Source organism: Gymnogyps californianus, chromosome Z, assembly GCF_018139145.2.
Source record: "Gymnogyps californianus isolate 813 chromosome Z, ASM1813914v2, whole genome shotgun sequence".
Taxonomy (NCBI): domain Eukaryota; kingdom Metazoa; phylum Chordata; class Aves; order Accipitriformes; family Cathartidae; genus Gymnogyps; species Gymnogyps californianus.
The window spans coordinates 57,801,013-57,815,168 of NC_059500.1; the positions used below are offsets into that span (position 1 = coordinate 57,801,013).

The window sequence follows — 14,156 nt, forward strand, 5'->3', positions numbered from 1 at the left end:
TTTCCAAGCCTTCATTCTCAACTCAAAATCACGCCTTCTACATTTCCTATGGCAGTCTGATATTCAGAAGAACAACCACACTAAGTCTGCATGGGGAGAAGTTACGGATATGATATCCTTAAGGACTAAGATTCTCCATTAGTTTACAAAAACGATAAAACATTTCTCCTTAGAGCATACTGGAAAGAGAGGTATTGGCTTGGGTGTCTGAACGTACCTAAACTCCACTGCACAGACTCATTGTGGAAGGATACAGATCATAACCAATACTACCTCCCTCACTTTAATCACGTTACTTATTTTAAGAACCCGTTTCTAGATAATTCTGTTTCTAGATAATTTTTTATTATATTGTATTAACACGAGTTAACTAAATGTTAATTGACAGCTTACTAAGACTGCTTTGTATTCCAGTGAAAACAACATACAATTTAAGAAGACAAATTTATTTTCACTCATGGTTCTTTTTCCAATATGAAATAAACAACTTTCAGTGTCTGCATTGCCCTTTGCAATGGCACTGGTAAATTCCTGCTATCAGAGAGTTATTTAGCTCTGATCAGCATGGCCAAGAGTTCTTGCATTAGCCATGAACAACATTTACTCCAAGACGATGATTAGGACCAGATTTACACAGCACTTCAAGGCTGCTTAGTCTCTAGTAGTAAAATTATCTACACATTTTAGACCCCATGCTCCTCTAAATAAGAGAGAAAAACCCATCCTCAAGGGTCACAAAAAGAGGAGTGAAAACTGTAGGTAAATATTTTTATCATGAAATAACATGATAAAGAATAGACATTAGTTTAAAGTAAGTTCGTCCTGATTAAGCTAAACTCCCTAGTAAAGAAATAATGCAGGTATGATTGTTTACTACTCTGAAGCAAAATTAACAAAGCTTCCTCAATCTAAATGCTAGTGACAAAAGCAAACAACATATAACCATAAATACCAGTGTTACTAATGCATCACAAGACACTAAGTTTATACAGTCCTAAATACCAAGCAATAAAGTAAAACTAGAATAGTGACTGAACTAAAAGAGCAAGAATGACATTCATGTAGCAACATTAGTCATTACTCAAAGTCCTTTTAAGGTAACTCTTAGTTCCAAATAATCATATTTTAAATACTCATTTATCTATCAAGGCAGTGCAGGTATGAGCAAAACCAGTTGTGACCTGTCAAATTTTGATGAAGTATACTGTAAGGGCACCCCTTTTTGCATTATTACACCAACCACTTTAAACATCTGCATCACAGAACACAGAGAACTGTCAGCACATCAATACTATCATCTGAAAGCGATGTCAGAGAGAAAACCCTTCACTGAACGTGCCTTCCTAAATTTCTTGTTGTACAAAATGCAAATGTACTATATATGAGCTACATATATTTTTTAAACAGAAGCTGTTAGAAAACTTAAGTCAAAAAAGTTGTATCATTGTTCTTGTAAGCTCAACGCATAGCTTTGCACATACTACCTGGAGTCTTATGGTGAATGGTATCATCTGTTGATACAATTGAAAATCTGCCAGCTGCTCTCAGTTCTGAAGCAGGTTCTGACCACTTTGAGACACACTGTTCAAACTTCGGAGTCACCACAGCATAACGAAGCAGCTCTTCATATTCATCCTGTCACAAAGTGATGATGAATAATTATAAAACTACAGTTACGTTTCCAAAAACTAGGTATATGTAGGAAGGAGTGGAAATGGTTTTTGATAATTTTTGAGAGGTTTTTTGTTATTATTATTATTATTATGGTGAAAACTAAGAGGATTTTCCTTAAAGTTGCAAAAGTGAGCTGTTTTTCTACCATGATTATAATAATTTATCTTTCTCTGGTTTCATGTTCACGTTCATTCCGATTACAACTAGATGCACTGTAATACTTACACAGAAAGACTTTGCTAGATGCCAGAACTGGATACTATAATAAGCATCTTAAACAAAAATATAAACTGAAAAAACCTCAAAGTTCCAGATCATGTACGCTATTAACAATCCGATACTATTTCTAAGCTTTACTATTACTGCAAAGAAAAATATGTATTCTTATAGCCATGACAAAGATGCTACTGAACACAGTCACATATCACATTCTGTGACATTACAATTTCTTTGGTGGGAGTTCTAAAGCCAATCATCAAAAGACATTTGATTGTCCAGTATTTTCTTTAAATTAGATATAATTATTCTCACCTTATATTATGCATTTTTTAAATTCTATAGGTATAGAGAACGTGTATATGTAACTAATATAAAATCTTTCCTGTTAAAAAGTTATAAACCAATCTAACTGGTATGTGGCCTTACGCTATGTACCAAAGTAAGCCAATTAACTTAACATTTTTTGAAATCTCCTAATTGAACAGATTTTCAGAACAAAAGTATTTAGATTTCAACGTGAAACTGTGAACAATCTGTATTACACCTTAAACATACAATCCAGTAATTAATTTTAAAAGTTCCAGTAGCAGTTAAACGCTGAAACCTATCAAAGCCACTGATTAAACATTTGGAAAAAAATGCCAGCTGGAAAGTACTAAACCAAGCCACTAGCAGTCATTTTTTCTTCACTTAATACTATTGTACTAATTCTGTTCAGTATCTTAATGAGGTCAAACCTCAGAGACCAATTGTGAATTGAAAAATTATTTTCCACTTCAAGCTGGGGAAAGTTAGAGTGGAAACAACCAGTGAAAGGTACCAATTACAGGCAATATGTTTTTGAATCTACCACCTGAAAAAGATAATATTTTAAAACTTTCAGTGTAACCCTTACATTTATGTGGGTTTCAACTAATTACAGAATTTAAGAAGCTAAGTTTTGTACATTTTAGCTGAATTGAAGTTTCTTTTCAAATTTCCATTTCCCATCTTCTAACCTATCATATTAAAATTAAAAGGCTAAATAAATATATATAAAGCTATATAATTACAAATACATAGTGTATCTTTTTCATAAGCAAAAGGAAGTATTACATTCCACATAAAAGGTACAGTTAGTTGCGAATCAACAAGTTATCAATTCTTCCATATCTTTCTAAAGAAATACAGTTTAGATTTTATCAGATGTCAAAAGAAGAAAACAGGTATCTTCAGATGAGTTATTCAACCAGGAACTACATGGAACTGTACAAAATTCCCTGCAGCAAAATTTCAGCAGAGTAAAAAAGCCAATATATTACTCTTTACCTTAACTCGTCTAAATTAAATGATTGTGCAGAAGACATTAGACCACTTCTCTGTCATCTTCAAAGAGATCGTGTGACCAAATAGCAACTTAAAACTAATTCTTCCCCCCAAACAAGTTAGTTTTCAGTCAGAGCTGATCCAGCCGCTTCCATGATTACCATATCCAATTCAAGGGACATAGTAGGTAAGATGTCAGGTGGAAGTAGGTGGCTCATTTTGAGTCACCCAATTTAATCACTAGCACAGTCTGCCTTACTATAGACATCCTGAGCACTCAAAATATACATATCAAGTTATGGCAGGAAATTTATCCTGTCTTTCAAGTTCTAACGCTCTTATTAAAACCCAAAATATCCACTATGTGCAAGAATACACACTCTTACGCATCAACAGAAAGTGTCAATAGACAGCATCCAGTGAAAAATCTGGAAATAAACGCTTATAAATTACAATATTACAACACTGTTGAAATGAAGTTGAAAGCACATATCAAAGAAAACACAGTATTCCGATTGTAACCAGAAACTTAGACACAAAAAAAAATAACCCTGGAGATTGCAATAAGAATACGTAAAACAGAGAAATGGAAACATTGAGTGAATAAGTGTACTATCTCAATCTTAAATATCCCGTAACAAGGACACTGCAATTGGAATACAATTTTGACCAGTAAATTTCAAATAAAAACATAATAAAATAAACAATATATCTTTGGTTTACTTACTACTTTTGTTCTGCTTTAAACAAAACTTTCAAGCTGTTATGTCAACTACAAAAATTCTGTTAGAGCATAAAACTACAGGAATATAGTTCTAAGGCCTGAAGATCAGAGGAGTTTTGATCATTTAATGCATACTACCTTGGCTTTGTAGAAATAAATAAATTAGTGTTGCAACGACCAAAGGGCACAAGAGCATTCAGAAAGTTGATTTTTTTTTTCTTCTTAAAGCATTATAAAAATTTACAGATGCTGCATAGAATATGTCCTTCGGATTGCAGTCAAGATTACTAAATAACCTGAAAAGAATGGATTGAATGGACAAAGTCTTGCACAACTCAATTATACGTAAATGGAAATTCTCTAAGAGCCAGTGGATTCTTTTTATAAGGAAAAGGTAATAATCTGGCCTCTATTTAAAGGCACCGAATTATCAAAAAGGCCCAAACAAAACAGAACAAAAGAGGCCCTTCAAAATTATCTAAAAGGAGTAGAGTACTTCCCTGTCAACATTCCTACTGCTCAGTTGTGACCCCAGTGTTCTTCTTTTTCAACAGTAATAGACTCCTACAAGGAGTGGCTAAGGACTTTGGGCTTGTCTAGTTTGGAGAAAAGGAGGCTGAGGGCGACCTCATTGCTCTCTACAGCTTCCTGAGGAGGGGAAGCAGAGAGGGAGGTGCTGATCTCTTCTCCCTGGTATCCAGTGATAGAACGCATGGGAATGGTTCAAAGCTGCGCCGGGGGAGGTTCAGACTTGACATTAGGAAGCATTTCTTTACCGAGAGGGTGGTCAAACACTGGAACAGGCTTCCTAGAGGTGGTCAATGCCCCAAAAGCCTGTTAGTGTTTAAGAGGCATTTGGATAATGCCCTTAATAATACGCTCTAACTTCTGGTCACCCCTGAAGTGGTCAGGCAGTTGGACTAGATGATCATTGTAGGTCGCTTCCAACTGGAACTATTCTATTCTAGACGTGTTCTCAGTTGGGGTGATGGTTCTCATTCATTAATATTAGTTTACTTTATCTTTCTCTACAAGGTGGCCTTAGAACCTCCTTCATAATCAACCAGATCATAAAAGAAAATTCTGGTCTTTCAAAATTTGTCACGCAATGCCTTTATCCTGTTTTCCAACTACAAAAAGCACTGGAAACACAGATGAATTATTATTGCTGAACAAAGATTAAGAAAACTTATCATGAGATATGACCACAAATAGAGAAGCATATGAACTGCAGAAATTAATTGTCCATAAACGGGTAGTTTAAAAGGGACAAAGTCAATCCACATGAAGAAAAAAACCCCTTAATTTTACAGTGCTTCTACTGTACCATGCCCATTCCACCAGGTGACAAAAGTGGAGATGCATTTCTACAGGGCAACTAGCAAAACCTATTTTTGTCAAAACTAGCCTGTTTTGGATAGAATCCTATCAAAGGAAAAAAACCACCCCCTACTCAAATAGGAATAACCAATTATTAAAGGATGGAAATCTGCTGCTTTCAGGACAAAGACTTTATCCGGTATCTTTGCATCCTCTCAAAAGAATGCTGAGCACAGAAAAGGAACCCCCCCCACTGTTATAGTTCCAGCATATCTTGGCATATTTGATGCAGAAAAAAAAAAAAGCGCATTTCCTTTCTGAGATTAAGTTGGCCACAATCCTACTCCAAGGGAAAAAAATCCATTTAAAAAAATTCAGTTCTTACAACATCATGTTAAGAAGCCTAACACATAGTTACACTTCGTCTCTCAGAAATAATGGTTTTCTATCCCACTGTGTCAAATTTATGCTTCTTGATAAGACTTGACACACATAAAAAGTAACACCAGGAAAAAAAAAGGTAAGAAAACTGTACTATTTTACTTGTAGCTGTCATTGATCAACCTCTTAAGTTTAGATAAGAATTTTCACAGAAATTGAAATTTCTCATGAAATGCACGAAAGGGAATCCAAGTGAAGATATTTTAATCTCAGATTTTTTTTGTCTAATTTGCTTCTTTTCACTAACATTTTTATTATTTTCCTGTACACTTAAAACATAAAAAAGATGCAAGTTTTGTTAGATTTCCTCATAATTATCCTTTGCCAAATAAAATGCCATGACAGTGAACCAAATAAGGTTGCCTCTTTCCTACCTGAAGATCTGAAGAAACAGAACTGCCCCGAACAGAGTCTTTTGGCAAAACTGGACTTGTGCTTTTCTCCTCATCTGATGACATTCTGCACAAAGTTAGTCTATAAAACAGTAGAAGCTGAACTTCATTTTTCATTTCCAATATGTTTACTGTATGTTCACCAACATTTTCCCCAGAAACAGAGATTCTGCTGTAGAAACTACATCAACACCCATTCTGTGGGCTAAATGGATCATATGGTCTCATTATATAATGCTAGGTAGGAGACTGCCTGATCCAAACCATACTCAAAACCATGAAAAGACTTCCATTGACTTTAAAAGAAAACAATGGAAGACCCAAAAGCAACAATGTAAAAATTTTCTCTTATTTTACATTGACTGAATAAGTTTAATACCTAATGCTTCATGACATACAATAGAAAATTTTACATCAGTGGCAACTAACACACACTGCTAGAAGAAAAAAAAGAAACAGATATATCAAGAATAACCAAAGTCTTAATTTACAGATACATTCCTGTGTCAATCCCTCCTTATTCATACTGTATTGTTTTGGAGCTTATCAGCTCGTTTCAGTACAAAATTCCTACAGAGTGACACAGGCATGACCAAGCTACACTGATTTTTTCCCCCCCGAACTACCTCAACCACAGCCCAAGCTGAGGTGATGCCCTGGACACTCCAGTTCAATACCCTGAAGCCTTCACTTAGTGGTCAACATCAGTGTCCCTCCACTTTTTCGACTCTTCTTGTCTTATAGGCCCAGGAAGACAAACAGATACGGAAGGACAGGTCATGCCTTATGTTCAGGTAACGTCAATCATTCCAGCAATTTCTAAGCAAGATAGTGAGGTATTCTTTGAACATTTGGGAAGCACACGATGTTGTAGAACTGGTAAGAAACTTGAAGACTTTCTGAAAGATATATGTATCTTTTAACCTACTGCAGCCTTGAATAAATCCTTCAGTGAAGAACTGAAGCTCTTGTGATAAAACTTGATAGGATATGGGGAAAAAGAACTCTAAAGGATATGGGGGGGGGAGGATAAAAGGAATTACAGAATGAGTGGGAACTGAGTATTAAGCAAGGTGAATTTGTTAATGAATGAATGGCAGAGTGATATATTGCCTGATGCACATGAAAAACAATCATCAGACACATGGAGCAGGGAGTTGTCAGCAAAGAGTAAGCACAGGAAGACGACCAGCATAAACAACCAGAGGAACTGACTGCTTGTACAACGTAGCAAACAACCATGCAAGGAAAATTTATTTTTAGAGAGACCTTTAAAACTGTCAATTATAATATTCTCAGTTGTTTTTTAAACAGATGCATTTTCTGACAGAAATTTTATTTTTAAATTGCTAGTTGTACTGTCATTAAATTGGCAGGAATATCCTCCCTAAGCATCATCATCTTTTTTCAAAATGTCAAAAAACCGCAATAATCTTATAGCTCTCTATATAGGAGTATTGATGGAATTTAGGTGTCTTTTTGTTCTTTGTGTTATTCTAGACGCTGATTCTTCCTGCACCACAAAAACTCTCTCTGCCACAGGTATCTACACCTTTCAGAATTGGAAGTTTGTTTCTGTGCTGAAGATGGACATTTTAAAAATGATATAAAGACAATTTTAAATGCTGAGATTTCCTATAGCCCAAGGCTCAAAAGACATGATTACCGTCTCCCTACTTTCTGCTGAGCCCTAATATACTGACCATGTTTTCTAAGTACAAAATATGAAGTCTTGGGGAGGTTTACTAAATACTTTTATTGCTGTATACCAGTGTGTAGATGAGTGAAGAAATACTAGACAGATCACAGAAGAAATACCAGCTTCCTCATCTCTTGTTTTCATTGTCTCCTGCTCTGATAATTTTCTTCCTTCCTCGCTCCCACAAATTATTCCCTATCTGTTCCTTTGGTTTTGGCCTCTCTACCTAATCAAATAACTTTATACTAGCACTCCCCCTTCCTTTAGTTGATAAATTCTTTTAATAGCCAAAACATACTTCTTCAGTAATCTTAAAAAGTCAGCTTCAACTCCATATGCCTTCCCACTCATATAGTTTCTCAAACTGTGGGTCCTGACTACCCTAAAAGTCCTGGAGGTATTCAAACATATATGTGTGTGGGCATTAGGGAAGATCATAAAGGACCAACTATCTAGCACTTAGAGGAATTAAAGGTGTATTTGCAGCCAGAAGTTACAAATACTGTTCTCTTCCCTCTCCGTCCACTTAAAAAGAACTAAACTACCATCAATTCTTCTGAGAAACAGGAAGGCAAATGGAGTTTCACATCAACACAGATGAGTCCAAGGAAATGGAGGAGAAAGGCTTCTTCTGAAAAGTTTCTTCAATAACTTAAGACCACTGTCCTGACTTCTATTTTCAGTTTTCTGAGATCATGCCCTTGACACTCAGTCTAGTGTATCTACTTCTCTGCTTATCAATGCAACTACTCTCAAGTTTGTGGTCTTCTAAAACTCAAAAGGTTCCTTCATCACAAGTGATGCTACCTCTCCACTCCAGGCCACTCTTCCCTTCTGTAGCTTACCTGTTTGACATTGTCTTATAATAAGAGTCGCTCCCTGTCACCTCAAGTTCAGCGTGTTTGCCTCCTCTTCCCATCACTTTTCTTTATACCCATGGACTAGCCCTCCACTGTGTTTGTCCATCCAGTCTCCACCTGACTGCCTTTACTGACTTGAATGCTGCTTTAGATTCCACTAACAGGTTACTACTTGAAGTTTGAGCTTTCCCCACATTTCTGTCTTTTGCCTGTCTGTACCTCTAATGTTTCCATCTACAGTCTAACCTTGCCTTTTGATTATTGCAACATTCCAGTGAAAATCCCAGTAAGCCTAAAATTCTAGAAATCTGCTTATGTACAGAACAACAGACTGGATTACTATGATAAATTAAGATAAATACACTTCTTTTAAGCTGATGTTTATGGACATCATTGCCACATCATGTTAAGAATAACTTGTCTGCTTTGTTCTCTGTGAACAAGCACCAAGTTCAAGAAAATACTGGATAAGTTTCTAAAAGAGAAATCAAGGGATATTAAGTAAGACACCATCTCTGGGTCAACAAGTTGATTTGCTAAGCTGCAAATCATTATATGGTGAGAGACAAGTGAGAGGAGCATCTTCATGCTTACCCTGTTCTTCTAATCTTGCCCGAGCATCTGCCAAAACATGCCTGACTTCATTAAAGAAAGATTCCTGTGAACAGCAGTAGTTTCTTCCAAACCGTAAGTGTATGACTACAATGCTAAGACAGCTACTTTTAGAAACAGAACGCAACTATGAAGACCTTTGCTCTGACTCACCATGGCTGCTCTCAGCCTTAATTTTGAATTGCTTGAGCTGTGCTCAGGATTTTGTGCTTTTGGGTTTGTTTTTGACTGAAAGTGATGCTTTCCAAATAATTTAATGTTGCATTCAGATCCGAGGCCTCAGCACCTAGGAAAGAGAACTACTCCACCTCCCAGTACACACAGGACATATTCTTTCCCCTTAACTGTACCCCCTTGCAAAGCAGCACTGCTCAAGTCCACGTTTTTAAGCTTCTCACGACAGCATCTCTGCAACTACCCCTGACGCCTGCAGAGCCACAGTGACCACCGCTGTCATGTTAACTAGCGACAAGGACAAGCCGCAGGGTGTCACACAGACACCTAGGAGGCACAGCCGGGTAGGCACACAGGTGGACAGCCAGGAAGGAGCACAATTCCGTATGTGGAGACTTTTTTTTTTTTTTTTTTTTTTTTAAACCAGGGCTTTTAAGGCAACCACTCCAACTACCCGGGGGCCGGGGGCGCCCACAGACCCCCTCAGAGAGCGGTGGGAAGCTCCGCGGGACGGGGCGGGGGGGGGGGGGAGGGGAGGAGCTGCGGGTAAGCCGCCGGGCAGGAACACCGGGGTTATAGAGGAGGTACTATGGAGGTCACGGCCCCTCGGGGCGCAGCACCCCCGGCCGCCCCCCGCCACCCGCGCCGCCCCGCTCTCACCTGCGGGCACCAGCCGCCCCCGGCCCCCAAGCGAGACGGTTTCAAACTATCAGAGCGGAAGCAGCAGCACCTCTCTGATAGGCTCAGGGTGCGTTTACAAAGCATTCTCTGATTGGGCAGTTTGGCGGCAAAATAGCCAATTAAATGGCTCAGCCGGGGGGGCGGGCGTGCCAGTTAGGCCCATCGCTGTCCTTCTTTCGCCGGCGGCCGCTTCGCCTCCCACCGGCTTCTGCTTGTCAGCGGCTGCCGCGCGCTGATTGGCGGCAGCATTCCCGGGGCTGGGGCGCGGGTCGCGGCCGGCCGTTGGAGGGGCGTGAGGGGCTGCGCGCGGGGCGGGGCGGTCCTGCCGTGCCGTTATGGGCGGGCGGACGGGCGGTGAGTGAGGGGTGTTGAGTTCGCTCCTGCGGCCCCGCCAAGGCTGCGCTGGCTCCGTCGGCCTGGCCTGCGGCCCTCACTGAGCGCCAAAGCGGTGGCTAATGGCCCTGTCAATGCGGGGGAGCGTAGGGGACCGTGCCAGCCTAAAAGCTTGGGCTAGGCGAGGTGGGGGAGCCTGGTGTCCTCCGTGTTGGAGAACAGCTGCTGAAGGGCATTCCTGTGGAGAAGGAAGATTAAAAAAAAAAGAGGATTCTTTGGTGGAACTACTTCATTCTTAAACGTTTCCACCTTGAAGCTAGGAAACCTCCCCGAGTAGGTGCTTTAAATAATTTTTGCAGTGATGTTATAGAAGGAGCTCTGGGCTTGTGGTTTTCAGCATTTCTTTCCAATTCAGCCTTTCTATAAAACCTTTTGTAGGTAGACACACTGAATGAATTCAGGTGTTAAATTAGGTCTACCCTGTGGTAGAGCTGTGTGTAGCACGCCCCATCTGAGGCAAAGCTGCTGAAGCAGTAACTGCTCGATGTGATCCCTGAGAGAATAGCTTTAATTGCTGTTATCTCAGGGCTATAATAAACAGAAATTCAACACCAAGTTTTAAAGATTTTCTATTGGGCATCAAGGAGTACAGGGTCCTTCTGTTTGCTAGCCTTCATTTATCCTGATACCATCTTAATTGTTCTTTTTGTAATGCAAGCTGTGACATAGAAAACATTTTCAAAATAATTTACAGCACTGAACTGTGGCTACAGCTGTACCATCTGGTATACGAGAGCCACAAACGTCCTGGTCCAGCTCCATAATATGTGAATATATCTTATATTGCACCAACATTTTGTCTGATAATACGAGAAAGATAGCATAGACATATCCAAACATCCACAAAATTATAATTTGCCCTTTATAAACGTTTAGAGCAATACATGTATCTTGTTCTAGAATCTTTTGCAACTGTGAAACACAGCCAAAGAAGTAAGGACACCATCACAAAATTTCATCTCTCTTAGAGGCAGTAAGTTCTCCTAAAGTAAGCCTTTTTCCATAGTAAAAGGCCTACTTCAACGTTTGGTTTTTTCCCCAAAAAACTCTTGGCTATTGCAGCATCCACCTAATTGCCAATTTTACCTGATGCGAAACTTCACTATTGTGGAGTGCTTTTGCTTCTGCTGCTTCCCAGTCTTGGGTCTGAACCATACAGAACATGATCAGACCCAAGACTTCAGTTCCTTTTTTTAGAGTACTTTTCAAACTGTGTAAGATACATCAATGCAAAACTGTCTACTTTTAGATCACCTCTGAAAAAAAGACCACCACAGCCTCTAGATCAATGACTAGTTTGAAATTATCCCAGGTATGGCTTGGTAAAATTAGTAGGCTGGTAGAAATAAGATCTTTGTGCTTTTTTTTTTTTTTTTTTGCTTTTTAACAGATTTTTTCCAGGGATTTCAAGATAAATCTTTTCTCATGGCATATATCAGGTATATTTTTTACATTTTTGTAACTTCCCTATTTTTATATGTTATGTTGTTCTCTGTTGTATTTATAATGTATTTTTGATGCAAAATTGATTGCCCAAATCTTACCTCAAGCTCAGCCCTAATCACAACTAGGTGGCTGATGTCTGTATAGCCATCAACATAAGATATTTCCTTACCCCAGCCATATACTTTCATGCAGTAAACTAAATTCTTCATTCCTACTTTCCTGAAACCTTATCTTTAATCCCAGTCATAACTTCAATCTATAGCAAGTGGCCAACAACTATTGGAATTAACAGAAAGCATTGCCCCTTATCAGCCTCGATTCTCCATGCTAGCAATCTACACAGTAACTATCTGTTAACGTGAGGTATTCTATTTTTCTTTTCTAAAGACTTAGCATAATTTCAGTTTAGCATTAGCTAAAGAGAAGTGCTGACTTTGTTAATATTAAATGCTTTAGCAATTGGCCCTTACCAACATTAGACTTTCTCTTAGGCCTAAGGAGCTCAAGGAATAAAGCAAATTTCCCATATTTTTGTGTAAATTTATAACCCTAACTACACCTAGAATCTTTCCTAAGTTATAATAAAGTCAGATAAGTATCTTCTAAAATTAAATTTAAATCATTCCCTACCTGCTAATATCTCTATGGGTTCAGCAGTGTAGTCTGTTGAAGATCCTGCAATGAGCCAAACCCCTCAGCTCTTGATTACCAAACAATAATCCAGTCCCAACCTCAAACCTTGTCTAAGTCTTAACCAGTACATCCATATTTGTTCCAAACCCTAATGTAATATATTTGGCCTTGCCTGCGTTAGCTTCCATCTTAGCCAAGTACATACTCAGAACTGAGCAATGAACAGGCATTCGGTCATTCCTTTTACAAAACTTGGCCCTAAGAACATCCTTGCTTTTAGTCTTGGGCATAGCCATGTTAGCAATGTCTGCACCAAAACCTAGACACAAACAATTGGTTATATTGTCATAAACTGCATTTATTGTCTGAGACGGGACCTTCTGTTGGCAGAAGTGACAAGCATGTGATTGGGTTTGCTGCACATGTGCTTTATTAGACTCTGGTTATGACTGAAAATGGGAAAGAGGTTAGGTTCAGTTTTGAACGCAGCAGAGTTTGAAGACGAGTTTCATTCCAGGATACTGTGAGGTCTCCAGGAAGGGGGTGGAGTTTGTTAATCTATAGAAATGACTGGCTGGTCACTATTTCTGTGTTTTTTATGCAATTTGTTTAAGAATGGTTTGGAGACATATTTGGAGTTAGGATTTAGAGAAAGCAGCAACAGAGGGCTGTTTTTAACTGCAGCATGTGGTAAGGTCTGCATGATTTGATGAGCAAAACTCCAGCCTGAGTCACTCCTCATTATTGTGCAGTCATTGTGTTTCATTAAGGCCTACAAAGGATACTTGTTGAGGTTAGTTTCCTGAAAAGCAGAATGGAAGGACTGCATTTGCTGATGGATTGTATTAAGCACGAAGGAGTGGATGGTTTCAGAGAAAAACTTTTTTTTAATTGATTTGGTTGCAAGTCTGTATGATAGGGTCTTCGGCTCCAGTTAGGGTTAAATTCGGGGTAAAGAGGAACTGCATTTTGTAAGGTCTGCATGAATAGGAAGAGCACTGGCCTCAGAGCTTGTCTTGGCACTATTGCTTGAATGCTAAATGGAACCTGACATCCAGCTGTAATTATATCTTGGTGACCAATGCCTACATCAAAGCAAGGCATAATCTATTTTCCCTTGCCACAGCTGGCTTTTCTGCAAGGTCACAGCTGAGGGAGGATTTTGTAGTAAACCGAAGAATTCCTGGACAAAAGGGAGTAGGGTTTTTACTGTACCCTAACGTGAATTTGTAGGATTGGACCATCCCTAAACTCTAAAATACAGGTCATGAGGAATAATACTCTGTCACTGGTCTGAGTTGGCCTCCATATCAAAGGGCAGGAGGCACAGTGGCATTTGTGGTCATGAAGCATGGCAGGACGTATGGTCACAGGACTTCCTCTACACATATCTCTAGTATTTAAGAGGCAACATAGTTAAGAGTGAGAGAATACTAGTTTTCCATCTTACGTCTTTGGGAAAATGCAGACATTTGAAAATTGAAGGAGATTGCAATGGGTACTCAAACCAGTCTTTGTGATGCAAACGTCTACTGCTACTTTGTAATTAGATGGATAAAAAGCAAAGGAGATCAAATGGTATA

General features: G+C 38.9%; 1 protein-coding gene across 3 annotated transcripts in view; it reads right to left on the reverse strand.

Moving 5' to 3' along the window:
- Nucleotides 1-10,129, reverse strand: part of POC5 (POC5 centriolar protein) — a 31,568-nt gene extending 21,439 nt beyond the window's left edge. For all 3 annotated transcript variants that reach the window (XM_050913237.1, XM_050913236.1, XM_050913235.1), the window contains exons 1-3: nt 10,081-10,129; nt 6,058-6,157; nt 1,485-1,635 (exon numbers count right to left, since the gene is read on the reverse strand). In XM_050913237.1, the coding sequence (XP_050769194.1) occupies nt 1,485-1,635; nt 6,058-6,141 (235 nt within the window). In that variant the 5' untranslated portion in view covers nt 6,142-6,157; nt 10,081-10,129. The remainder of the gene's footprint in view (nt 1-1,484; nt 1,636-6,057; nt 6,158-10,080) is intronic.
- Nucleotides 10,130-14,156: the final 4,027 nt, after the last annotated feature.